General features: G+C 31.6%; 1 protein-coding gene across 1 annotated transcript; it reads left to right on the top strand.

The window, feature by feature from the left end:
• The first annotated feature begins 833 nt into the window (after window positions 1–833).
• LOC124357177 (farnesol dehydrogenase-like) lies at window positions 834–11,863 on the top strand. The gene is made up of 6 exons (XM_046808697.1): window positions 834–996; window positions 3,208–3,391; window positions 4,147–4,276; window positions 5,560–5,686; window positions 10,724–10,852; window positions 11,745–11,863. Exons 1-6 carry the CDS (start codon window positions 865–867, stop codon window positions 11,793–11,795), a joined length of 753 nt encoding a protein of 250 aa, XP_046664653.1. The 5' UTR covers window positions 834–864; the 3' UTR covers window positions 11,796–11,863.
• Window positions 11,864–14,429: the final 2,566 nt, after the last annotated feature.

Here is a 14,429-nt window from a genome sequence, read left to right as displayed (position 1 = left end):
TATCTTTTATTGTCATGGGAAATGAGGAACGGGGTTCGCGGTTTACCAATGCACAAACTCTTGCCAAAGAAGCGCTTTTCCGGACCCATTGTGCATACAACTCACGTCAGAGCTATAAAATACCGGTACTTTGGCAATACCCCATCTACTTTGTTTACTTTTCTTCCCGCAACCTCTTGAGTCATCATCTGATCCTGCCTTAACTTATAAACCCAAAGTTTTTACCATCTCATTTCACAGTTGCCTGAAAACAGGTATATTTTCATTAAAGCTAGGTAATATCTAATATGAGGAATCCCTATAATACAGAAAGGAGTAAACAATGTTCTATAAATTTATTTAATAACTTAAAGATGAAATATTTTTTGTGGATAATTTAAGTATCTTAAAAGTGTCTTTGGACTGACATAAGTCAAAAGTCAATTTAAGATTATTAATATTATTTTAAATACTATGTAAATAGACCATGAGTTCTCGAATATCAAAAATCTTTCATAACTAAAGCAACAGTTGCTATTTAGTACAGATCTGATGAGTTATTTTTCTTTTAGACTATAAGCGTTTTCTTGGTAATATATGTAAATCTATAACTTAAGTTTCCCAGCCAAAGGATGTTATTATAAAGTAAAAAACGTTTCCGAACTCTCCATCGAACATTTGAGAACTAATTTAGATGAAGGGAAACAATGTACGCATATAAGATATTTCTTACCAAGCTAGTACTAGAAGGGGAATTGTATTGCTGCTTTCGTCAATCTGTACTTGTCGAAACGTATAATGCCTCCCGATAAGGTTATCGGAGGTACACCCAACGCTATCAGCACATTGCCGGAGATAACGCCAGTGGGAGAGAGCCAGTGAGAGATGGATAAGTGGAGAGGTAAGGTAGCGCTAGTGACGGGGGCTGCTGCTGGGATAGGGGCTGCCATAGCCACCCGACTGGTGGAGCAGGGGATGATTGTGGTGGGGTTGGATGTACAAGAGGACCGGCTTAAGGTTGGTTCAATAGCCATGTCAGACACTAAATTCCCACGCAAATCAAGAATTTTGAGCTTCTCAACATTTATTGTACTTATAACATTGAAACTATCCAATATTTGTGCTGCTAATGAGTTAATATAGTAAAACAAAAGGTATATTTTTCGTGATTAAAAGTAAAACGTATCATTGATTGAAACGTTACTTCAGTAAAAGTAACTGTACCTCAAATTTCTTCTCAGAAAACTTTATGTACTCATGTATGCAGACAATACATGAATTTACTTATTTTCTTAACGACCGCAATTTTTATTACGTCGTAATAATAACGTGTTTGAACTAACGTCCACTAACAGTTTGCATTAATTTATATATTTAACTTATAAACAGAATATAACGCCAAGCATTTAAAGCCAAGGTTAACAATTTACAATTTCTTCATTACGTTTTGTTTTTACTTTATTTGAGTTGTATGCACACTTTAATGAAAAGGGAATCTTAAACAAGATGTTCTTTTAAAACTACTATTGTGTTTTCTTATCGATAATGGAGAGGGGTAATTCTTCCTTGAATTCGTCAATACACAATGCAAAGCCCCTTGTATATTGGCAAAAGATTTGTTTAAAATTCTATAAGTAATGTTAATGATTGAATGTTCAAAACGTTTGGTAAGCTATATCATAAATAAGTTTTAATAATTAGTTCTGATAGTGTATACAAAAATGTTACGTCGAAAGATAAACAATAATTTTACAATAATAACTAAAATACTACGTACAGTAATTTATATTTTCCAAGCAATATGTATGTCCTAGGAAATCCCTACTTTTTCCCTTAAACGTTTAACCTCGTACGATAAAGTCATTACTGATGTCATTACATTAAGTTTTGAACAAAACAAGATTGATTAAATATGATTATGGTACTGTGAAATGATTAATATGGTCAATATGAAATTATTCAATGGTCACAATGTTTGCCAAAAACGTTCGTCTCTGAACAAGTAAAGTTAAAGTATTTTGAAGAACCATTTACCAAGGTGTTTCTTATATCTTCCTCAATTTATCAACTAAAACATTTCTTAGTTGAAATACTTCTAACAGTATAATAATAAGAGAAGGCTCAATTATCTTTTTACGCAATCATTGGTTTGTTCAATAATAATTCCTTAACTTATTACAGATTTATGTATGTGGGAATAGAACTTGTCAAAGTTTTATACTGACATACACAAAGTGTTCTTCAGGGCTAATGTTTCTTTAGAGATGGAAAATATGAAAATAAAGTGATTTAGCATCCAAGTTGAGATAAGCCAGATAGTAGAAGGCTGTTGTCTCGAAGTCAAGTATCGCCAGATATCCGTTATCAGTTAACAAGATATTGTCGCACTGCTGCTTTCCTTTTGATATATTCAGCAATTATATATCATACTAAACAATTGTACTTTGATATACTGTTTGTTTAGTTTTTGTAAGCTTACTTGCACGTTTTTTACTGAGAAATACCATGATTTCATGATTCGGCTGTCCGTCATTTTTATATCACGTATTTTTAAATGTGTTTTTCTACTCTTTCATACCTAACTAATGCACACCATACTCTCAAAATGTCCAGATTGAGCGTGTCCGCATCCATATAGAAAACAAGCTCCATTCATGTTGCTCAATTCCTACTAAATATATATTTTTTTTTTAATTTGTCTTTATTATTAAATTTTAAAGTTAGCATGTTACCTCAGTTTGGTTCGGACCATACTAATCCTCTTATCCTTACTAGTTATAGGAGGACATGCACGTTCTACCGCCTAAATCCTTTAAATTCTGGCACGTTTTATTTCGAGTTTGTTTTTGTACTCTTATAAAGTAAAAATATGGGAAGAAAGTTAAGTTTAAGCTGAATAAAAAATATTTTAGTAACTAATTAATAATGCCACATCCCCAAAATCTATAGCAAATTATACTGACAAGTATCACTTTCAAATGGGTTAAAGAAAGGTTTTCTAAAATCTGAGATAATCCTAAATTTTGAATCGTTAGTTTTACACAATCCATTACAAATATTATATCAAAGACACGTTTTATATCTCAACGTGAGCAAGGGAAATGGTGTATAGGAATTGCAAAATTCCAGAACAACATCGCGTTTGTGTCGTATTAAGTTATGTGCGACTCATTCCCGTTATACATACATAAAACTTATCAAATCATGAAAAAATTTGTCAATAAATAGGCAAATGCAGAGGATTTATCCAAACGCAACGCTCCTGGAAAACTGCATCCCTTCAAAGCTAACCTCAGGAAGGAGGAAGAGATCTTGGCAGCCTTTGACTGGATAGAGAAGAATCTGGGAGGTGCTGACGTCCTGGTGAACAACGCCGGACTTCCTGGACTCCTGACCAAGAGCTATGTTCTAGGTGTGTTTACATATATGGTGTGAAAAATGTTTACGACTACATTGGTGGGTGGGAGGGGTTGTCATTGAAATCTTAGATGCAAGCGTAAGGTTAGTATACATATAGTTTTAAAAGTATATATTGGTAAAAAAATAGCTCTACAAACCTCACGTCATAAGTTTTACTAATTAGAAAACAGCAGCAGTTAAAATAAGATCAAATATTGAACTCTAAATGGCCAATATTGATCACTTATATCATTAATTAAGAATCACTTTATCAGACAATAGTGTACTCATAGCAGTACATAACGTAAAAACGTAGAAATAATAATTTGGGTGTTTCCAAACATATTACACGTCCTTTTTCATATCAAAGCTTGGTTATATTACTGACAATTTTATTTACTGAATATTTCTGGATTTGTATTTAGATGAACAGCTAGCTAAAATACATGCAATTTATATTTGAAAGGAGTGCAACACTTCTGTATGAAATGGATGAAGATCGTAAAACTCTCCAAACGTTCCCTTGGCACTTGCCAGTCTCGCTTTATTTAACGTCTATTTGTTTCTGTTGTTAACTAAAACGTTTCACTAAAATTCTGCTTATGTTATGAAATTAACTGTAATACATTTTTTTATTAGAATTAACTAATGCTTTACGTATAATTAAAAATGGTTTCTAAAATAACTGTTTATACAAAGTACAGTATATTCCACATAGAATGTAGCACGTTTTTCAACAATGTATTATGTTCCTATCACGATTTGCAGATGGAACTACAGAAAACTGGAGGGAACTGTTTGACGTGAACGTGATTGCTGTTGGTATCTGCACCAGAGAGTATCTGCAGTCGATGAAGAGGCGCAACAATCAGCAGGGTCACATCATCATTATTAACAGGCTAGATATAACAACCAACCTTTCCTGAAATATCCTATAGCTAAATATCTTCTGTAAGCGTATATTATCATCAACATTTTAAGGATAAAAGTTCGTATTTTGACATATTTAACAAAATAATGATATGTACCAGCCTACTATTAATTAAGTGTAGTATAGCGTTTGATAATAGACTACCTTTCACTGTTAACTAATAGATGCTACCACGGCTACGCAAGGTATTTCTTGCTGAATGACAAAGACAAAGGGATAGCCTTTCTAATTGGCTTATCTTCCTTATTCTTTAAATAGGTAGATAAATTTAGGTAGATAAATGTAAAAATAGGTAGATAGGGAAAGAGTAGATTTTTATCATACACTTTTTACAATTACATAAAATTTTTTTACGTTTAAGTGAAAGTATTCGGATTAAATAACTTGAATTTTCATACAAAACTCCATTATATTTTATTTTAGAAGCACTTGAACTATTTTACGCTAGCAGGAAGGAATCTTAAACTCGGATTGGTTAGGTTTTTTAGTAGGAAAAATTAACCAATTAATTAATTAACCAATTTTTATTAAATAATTAATTAAATAAAAATTAATTATATGATGGAATAATTTAGAAACGAAAGTAGGTATATTTGCGGTATATATTATATAAGTATTTGTGGAAAATTTCAACACTACACACTATCAAAAACGCTTCATAGACGGAAGCACAAAAATCCAAAATATATAATACATAATATTTCCTGTTGGGTTAGAGAAACGTTTACTTGGTTCACGGGACACTTGTTTTGTACCCCTATAATATATTGTCGCTGTTCGAAAGTATAATTATAGACATACATTTTAACTTACATATATGATATTATTATTAAATGTTTGGATCAGAAATAAATTTATAATCGTGTCGCAATATTAGTTACCACACAATGTCTGACAAATTTGAATATCATGCAAGGTAAAAAGACTGAAACTTACTCATATGTTCTTAAACGTGCTCTAAAACTCTTATCTCATAGATAGTGGTACTGCTAATAATGTTTACAAAGTCTAGAACAGCTAATTCTGATGGTACTGATAAAAAATAGTGTTCGCAACATCCGAAATGAATTTCTAATTGTATATGTGAACGTTCAATTTAGATCTAGTTCACTTTCCTCTTAGTGAAGCTTCTGAAATGTGACATCAGATGCCAGACGCTGTACTAAGAGGACGGTGAACTGGATCTGAACTCAACATTAACATTAAATAGCTACGTTATGTGTAATTGTGTCTATTATTGCTTCCGACAGTGTTGCAGCGCACGCAGTTCACTACTCCTGGGGTGCCATGTACTATGCTTCCAAACACGGGGTGAAGGCGTTCGCGATGATTCTGAGGAGAGAACTTGCGGAGAGTGGCAGCACCATCAAAGTCACGGTTCGATTACAATATTTAATACTACAACAGTACATTACACTACAAGCCTAAGAAGTTTGCTTAGAGACTGTTTAGTTACTCTAGAACTATGGGTAGAATACACACGTAGTATATACCTATTCGATGTATACATGTTTTATATAGAAGGCAGTTTATGATTTTCTAAGTCAAGCGGCATTACGTCACAGTTATGGTTGACGGCTAAATCCATCGACAGCTTAATATTTCTTCATCAGACATTCATATACGGAATTTGTTGGTAGGCTACATAATTTTAGATAGTAAAAATCCAAGAATAAATTCCAATAAAAACCCTCAAATGATTTGTTTGGCAAGTCTATTCCAAGTAAACAATATAAAAAGTTAATTCCGTTAATATAACTCTAAAAGCTTTGCTTTACTTTCAGGAAACCATCTTTATTTCTTTTTAAATTTTATTAAAATTAAAATATTAAAATGTTAATTCTACCATTCGTATAGTTTTGTTCTTAAACGTGAGATTTCTACATATACATTAATATTTCAACGATAATACCATACCGTTCCAGTAAAAATGTATTTTAGAAATCTTTATCACAAGAAAAATTGATTTCTATATCATAATAACGTTACAAGAATTATGCTACACTGTTTGACTAGACAATTAACATATACAAATTTTAACTACACCAAAATATTCCGGCGTTTATTAACCAGTACAGATCGATCAATTGGTGTCCATTGAACGTGTAGTTTTAATAAATATAAAACAGATAAAATACAGAAAATGTGCTGTAGTCAGAAAAAATATAAGCACAGAATAACATCCGGATGGCCAGAAAATAATAGAAATAACCTCAAAAACAAGATTAGTTACGTCACTGCCAAAATTCTTGTTTACATCGACAAACACACTCGATTTATTCCAGGATGACGAGTAGTTTCACCCCACCCTGCAGCGAGTTTTGTCTTTTATATGAAATATGGTATTTGAACGTTATAATTCTAATAAGGTTTTTTTGTTATGAGAACTGCTCACAAGGACAAACACATTTTTCTATACAAGCAGCTTTTTAATTATATTCAATTGTTATGTAACTTAAAAATTTACAACATTACAATAAATCAATTATCCATAGTATAATTCCTAACACGCGATGTTAAAATATCCATTTTGACCTCGTGCTTTTGGCTGTTAATTAATTATAACATGTCAGTTCTATAATTTACTATTCAATACATTTAATTATGCTATTTAAATTCAAATAATTGTGTTAAAGTGCGTTTTTCAATACCTGACGATAAAATTTTGAATGTCGAAACGCCTTGTGTATAAAATTAAAAATTATTGGAAAACTTTGAGTGTTTTGTTTTTAGAAAATAAAGTGTGTTGTTTACTTTCAAAGCCGTTTATAATTAATTATAGCTTTAGTTATATATTTATATCTGGAATAGACTCGTGTTATTCAATTATGCCCACGTATAGATAAGAGCTTGACACTACATCTTCTAGGAACATAACGCTGACAGATTTTCCAGCATGTATAGAACTGTTTGCGGCCATAAACATAACTTAGTACATTCCTTATTGTTAATGTTATTGTATGGTCATCCTATAAAATATATGTGTTTATAAATAATAATGCATTAGAAGTAATGGTTATAGCTAGTAGAAAGGTTATTTATTCATTTCTGACTCTTGTACGCTTCGGTCATTCATATTTGATGTAGATAAACCTATCTGCATATGTCTACCACATAAATGACTTATTGTGCTCATTAACATTTTCAATATACTTTTCACTCGGTTATTGTACATCCTACGCCACAATCGTGTCGCGTAACAGGCTTCCCTGAGATTCTATGCAAAATTACAAGTTTATAACTGATGATTGAGCTACACTGTTTACTATTCAACGAGTTAAAAGGTCATATGATAGCACTCAGTTTATTTAAAATTGTATTTATTCTGCGATTTATCGTTGCCATCACCTAAAGGGCCAATCTAAAAATATTCGATAACGCTCAGCCAAATCAAGTGAAGTGACATTCACCTATTTTGTAAGTCTGTTGCTTATATATAAATAAAGTTTCAAACAATATTTCAAATTAATTATTTGTCCAGGTATCGTGTGCGATCACATAGAAAGAAATTAAATTTTTAATCCCCTCTAGAAGTAGGCTTCGCTATGCTCAGCCAAATAATATTCCAACCACTATTTAATAAAATCATATAGTATTATTATTATGACAAATCTCTAAAACGTTGTCTGTTATCTTTGTTGCCCTTAATCTCTCAATGCCAAGGTTAAATGCAGTTGTTAAAACCATTTATCTACACTTCAAAGAAGTAGTTGTAAATGTCGTTTTCCATTTGTAAATCTTCAAGTGTCTAATTTGTTAGCCCACATCAATCCTGCAAAGCCTTATACATATACGATACATTCTCCCTTTTGAGGTTTTAATCATTTACATTGTTTTATAAGAATAAGGGTCAACTAGTGTTCGTATCTAATATTATTCATCAGTGCGTACACTGATAACAAAAACATCACTCATTATAAAATAATACGTTTCATTACTTGTGACTTCTGTTAATGAAAGAATATTATAACAGATTTACCATACTAAATTACATTTTGAAATTGTTTCACGTGCATTGCTTTACACACTTTGTTGTAAATTGGACTCTGTTATAAAATATAAAGGCAAAAAGTAATATGTAATTTTTTAAATGAAATAGCGTGATAAAATACTACTGATAAATCATGACCAGATTTTACTGCGGCATTTCAAATATATCCCAAAGCTATATCCAATAAATAATTAATAGTTAAACAATATTTTAAAAACAATTTGCAGAAGTCCAAATATATGCAGGGATAAGAACAAACCTTTGTTGTATTGTGGTAAGTGGTAAAATATATTCAAACATTGTTATTATAAAAGGAATATTTGTACAATGACATTTTCCTCTATGTTTGTTTGTAGTGTATTGCAAAAACAGTAACCTAGTTGACCTAGAATATGACATGAGTGTTAAAAACATTTGCATATTACCAGTAACACACATCGGGTACATCAATATCTTTCTCGTGTGCGGTCTCTTTCTCAATTACCTTACTCTTTTAAAAATGTTATTTTTATTTCGAGGAGTGTAGTGAACGAAATTAGGTCATTTTCAGTTATGTGGCCAGTGTAATTTCATGTAATTAATAGACATTATATATTGGTATGGTTATTTTTTTTCTCGAGAATACATCATAACAAATCAAAGGTATCGAGTGCCTTGCATTTCAGATGGCACTCGAATGTCACAAGTTATGTTTTTCCAGTTAATATTTAGATTTTTATATACAGGGTGTTTGAAAAGTATGGGTACGGCTTAATATTTTAAAAACCATAGAAGATAACATCTATAAACTTTGCACAGTGTCATATGGCTATGTAAACTATTTTCCATGCTATTACCATGCTATTCCTTGCTATTACCATGACATGCCAACCATGGGGGGACGGCCCACAGAGGAAAACATGGAAATCTTAAATTGAAGCATGGGTCGAGTGATACCTCATTTTAAAGAGCTCACTTAGTAGTGTTGAATGCCGCAAACCGCATCTCAAAAGGTTTATCCATTCAGAAATGGCGGGTTGTTTTTAGGTACACTTTGTGAAGTACATTATGCGCTGCCATTTCTGACTGGATCGTCGTATTCTGATGGGGTAGGCGGCGTTTCACTCTACTAACCAATGTGTTTTTCACTGACTTTTTTTAATTAGCAAATTATGTAATAAATTTATAACACAATAAATAAAACTAAAAGACATCGGTATTTATTGTGTTATAAATTTATGATATAATTTGCTAATTAAAAAAGTCAGTGGAAACACATTGGTTAGTAGAGTGAAACGCCGCCTACCGCATCAGAATACGACGATCCAGTCAGAAATGGCAGCGCATAATGTACTTCACAATGTGTACCTAAAACAACCCGCCATTTCTGAATGGATAAACCTTTTGAGATGCGGTTTGCGGCATTCAACACTACTAAGTGAGCTCTTTAAAATGAGGTATCACTCGACCCATGCTTCAATTTAAGATTTCCATGTTTTCCTCTGTGGGACGTCCCCCCATGGTTGGCATGTCATGGTAATAGGAAGGTAAAAGTTCACTTAGCCATACGACACTGTGAAAAGTTTATAGATGTTATCTCCTATGGTTTTTTAAAATATTAAGCCGTACCCATACTTTTCAAACACCCTGTATAGCGTATTAAATACAATCTTTAGTTTTCGGTATTTCATTAATTCTAGAATATAGCTCACAATTCATTAAATAATGGGATAAAGGTATCAATTCAAGATTAACCTACTTAATAAAGTGGTTAGTTAGCAGCAATTTTAAATATATCCTATAGCACGATTTTAAAGCAAATAACGAAGAAGACTTTCGTTTTTTTCACTTTTGTAAAATCAATCAAGTTAAAATTGAGTTGAAGTAAAAACTTTAAAAAACCGTAATAAAATCATTAATATTTAAAAATTATCTTTTTATTATACTTATCTTGTATTTATCTTGTCAATTATAATATAAATTTGCTAACAATTTAAATACCTTTGTATAATAATTGCAACAGGTTTCATTACAGTTGCTGAAATATCCAAAGATTGTGTAAAATTACTTACACAGTGGAATATTACGTTTAGCTGTGTGGCAAAGTCTTGCTTATTCTCAGTGTCCATATCTTTCTTACAATGCCTGTTATACTGTCAATTCGATCACGCCATTATACGCACGAAGACATAATTAGTATTTCTAGATCGATAAAAATCTTCTCATATAACATTTTTAACAGCATAGGACAACATAAATAAATCGATCAACTTGAAAAGAGAGTGCAGAGAAATTTAATCCAAGAAAATACCATAAATCCAAAGAAAATACCAAACTTTCAAAACATAATATTAACTAGAGGGTAGTGAGAAAACATTTTTCAAGCAGTAGTAGGCCTAATAATTTCAGTGATAATTATTAACTCTCAAGTACGTATGTTTCAGAGTATCGGCCCAGGCAGAACTAGGACCGAGATCGGTGGAAATCTTCTGATAGCCAGCGAGAACGCCATGGAACCCACAGACGTAGCCAAGACAGTTGTGGATGCCCTTTCCGCGTCTCCTGTTTCTCAAGTGCGTATGGATGATGTATTCTGTGTGCTGTTAGTTCATTAATGAATGTTTTTCTTCTCACTTCTTTACACAATTTTGAGTAATTTTTTTAATTGATTATTATTATCTGTTACTCTGAAATGTATTTTATCTCGTTTACACAAGTCTTGGATTTAACATTTATATATTCAGTTTTATTACAGTCTCTGATTTATTTTATGTTCTCTCAGAAATTTTTAGAATGTAATTATATTATAATTATCAAAGTTGATGATGAGTGAGAACAATATTAAGTCAAACATTGTTTTTCTATTTTTAATCCTATCACTGTCCAATAGCACCAGGCTTTCAGAAGCCGCCTTAAAAAAATGAATCGTATAAAACAGTCTTGAGTGGTTAGCATGTAACACTGTATTGTATTGCTATTGTGTATATAATTATTTAACGTATAATAGCAATAACTTTAATATGACATTCGTCTTATTCTCCCATTAGTTTAAATTACTTGAATAGTTCTTCATAAACAATCCTACGAAAAGGGGAACTGTTAATTTATTATATAAAAATGTAGTATTACTGGTTTCTAAAACATTTGCCTAGGAGCCCCTTTATGAAACTTGATCCTTAAATACCGTGAATGAAATTACTTCCGTGAACTTAAAATTATCACACAATAAAACGAACCATGAGTATTTACATTAATTATACTTTAAGAAATAGTAACCTTATTGATGAAAGTTAAAACAATGAAAAATTATACACTTTAGCTAAAACACACAAATTACTCGTATATAATGTTTAAAGTCTCTACTTAATTACATCTTAGTTTAAGAGTAATACCTTTCTTGTGGTTAAACCTTTTGTGTATACTCAATATAGATGTTTTATGATGTTTAATTTATTTTATTTTCAGATTTGTGAAATTGTCATGACTCCAGTCCCTACAAAATCTTCTATTTACTGAAGTTCTCCTTAAAACCAAATTATATTGTTAGCATAATTAATTAAATGTGAAAGTGATATAATTTATAATCTGAGTCCTTTTATTTTAACCCCCGTTTTTGAAATAAAGCTAAATTAGAATATTTACGACCATATCCACCTTAATACACCTTAATAGCAAGTTTATATTTATAATTGTCTACCCTTACGCTATATTAGTATCAAAAAGATAATTAATTATAAAAGTCTGAATTCCATGTAATTATGGAATTGACGATGTTTCTTTAATGCCACAAATGTTTAGGCAGATCAATTTTATTCCAAGTACGAAAAACAGCGTGACAAGTGTTGGAGAGGAGGAACAGTCACCGTCAGTTTACCTGCTAACATCTAAAAGCATAGGATTTTTACTTTGGCTACAACAATGAAACTGTTTTTATAATGGCAAAGCTGGAGTAAGTGTGAGAATAAGTAATGTTATTATTTTATATTTTAAAAGAATATTATATGAATGCGTTCTTATTAATTATCTTACTCATGAGCACTTACTCAGACGCCATCTTCTTCATACTTAATACTAATATCAAAAAGCGATTATCCAACATATGTGAAAAAAATCTCACAATGGTTGGTGAAAATACTGGAATTAAAGTTATTCAGCGTAGTTACATTAACTAACTTTTTATGGAAGATATAAAACTCCAGATAGTGAATCCTGGTTGAGGCGTAGATAAAGGATGCTAAATTTGTAAATCACCAGATCCACTAGACTTGCTTACTTGAATATTGTTCTGAGAATACTTGAGATAAACACATTCTTCTCTGAATCGTATCGTTGATATTAACGTATTCAATAAGCTTTATAGCAATTGATTGCGAAAATATAGCGACCGTAAGTAACATTACTTAAAAGAAAGAAATTTAAGCACATATAACGTCACAGGGATGATATTTTGGGGAAAAAACTTTTGGGTCCTGATTATTCATGAAACATATTTTGAAACTTTATTTTTCACTGGGGTTTCATTGCAGATTAATAGAAATATTTTGTAGATCGAAAGTAAAATCATCAAAGATGTACCTTGCTTCTAACAAAATATTCAGTGGACGTACGTAATTACTTGTATGTATAATATTAAGCACCGTAGAATTAAATAACCTTTCCACATAAAATTATTATTAGAGATTTACTTATTTTTTAATAACAATCGTAATTAATTATTTTACTTTACTAATTACAACTACCTCTTTTAATATAATTTGGTTTAATTTATATTAAAAAACCAATATAAAATTTGGAAAATGTATAGCTTCTTAATAAATTGCGAGAGAGGAATAAACTTATACGAGTAGTTACAGTCATAACTGATTGGTATTATGCAATTTTTAAAATAATTCATAACAAATAAAAGTATTTTTGAGGGTCGTGACCCAAATATAAGACATACAAATCACATAAAATCATAATAACATATAAACACGTTTCAAAGAATACATACGCCAGCCCTACAGGAGCTTTCAATTGAAATGAGATTAATCAACCAACGTATTCAGGATTTGCATAAATACTCATTATACACTAAAACTTTATTGGTGTGGATGTTGAGTTAAGCTCACCTTCCACTCAGTGCAGGGACTTTGGTCCTGGAATATGGATTCCATATTCGTCTCAAAAGATCCAAAATAATCACCGACGAAGGAGCTGCACTAAGCGGAAGGTGACATGGAGCTGAACCCGACATTCGCATTGAATCAACCCTTACCACCATAGGTACGTTATGTGTCGAAAACTCGGTGTCTCCGCCGTGCTTCGTGATTGTTTTATTTGTGTACCTGATCAATGAGAATATCTCTTCATCAAGATTACTCTTATTTTTGCATTCTAGGTGTCTCTGGTGTATTTTTATGCAGAGTTCGTTTTGAGCTTCTTCGTCTCCGACTTTTATTATGTCTTCAGATTCCAGGAGTAAAGTCTGTGACAGCGTCAGATTTCAGACGCTACACTAAGCGAGAGGTGAACTGGAACTAAACCGAACATTCACATTGGTTCCTATTTTCATAGCTACTTTATGGCTAAAATTGGTTTTAATTACGTATCATGTTTGTGTGTCCGGGTTACATTTTGTAGAAGAGCTAGTACGTACGGAGCTGGTTTGGGTTCTCGAGGTTCGCAAATGCAAAATGATTTTCGTTTATTCCATGACAGTGATTGCAGTAGCTACATTGCTGTGTTTTAACCTAATAATCGTAAAAATATAAATAGATCGCGTTGTTTGTTGTTAACGAAAGTAAATAGCGATTTTACATATTCCGCCTCAAATGTTTGTGTTGGGTTTGGTAAAATTGCCAAAGCAATTTATCAGATGTTGCTATAGTGATTAAATTTTACTAAGTGTATAAACATTAGTAACTAAGAATCCATATATAACTTCAAAATAAGCTGAATAAACGTTAATAATTAAAAGCACTAATATTGTGATGGTAATACACTTTATGATAGATAAAAAGTTAAATACTCGTATATAGTATTTAATTCATTTACTATGAGTACAAAAAAGTTCCATTATAAATGTTGTATGGCTAAATCAAAAGGAAATTGATGTATTATTGGAATGAATTCCATCCATTATATACTTGACTATAAACTCCCCTGGAT

The sequence above is a fragment of the Homalodisca vitripennis genome, chromosome 3 (genome assembly GCF_021130785.1).
Source record: "Homalodisca vitripennis isolate AUS2020 chromosome 3, UT_GWSS_2.1, whole genome shotgun sequence".
Taxonomy (NCBI): domain Eukaryota; kingdom Metazoa; phylum Arthropoda; class Insecta; order Hemiptera; family Cicadellidae; genus Homalodisca; species Homalodisca vitripennis.
The sequence above is the reverse complement of the archived record's forward strand: the minus strand, read 5'-3'. Positions and strand labels throughout refer to the sequence as shown.

Excerpts from the sequence above, each read along its gene's own strand:
- LOC124357177 (XM_046808697.1), top strand. The coding sequence starts at position 865 with ATGGATAAGTGGAGAGGTAAGGTAGCGCTAGTGACGGGGGCTGCTGCT. Across the intron at positions 3,392-4,146 it reads GACCAAGAGCTATGTTCTAG|ATGGAACTACAGAAAACTGG; the intron begins GTGTGTTTACAT and ends CACGATTTGCAG. Across the intron at positions 5,687-10,723 it reads GCAGCACCATCAAAGTCACG|AGTATCGGCCCAGGCAGAAC; the intron begins GTTCGATTACAA and ends CGTATGTTTCAG.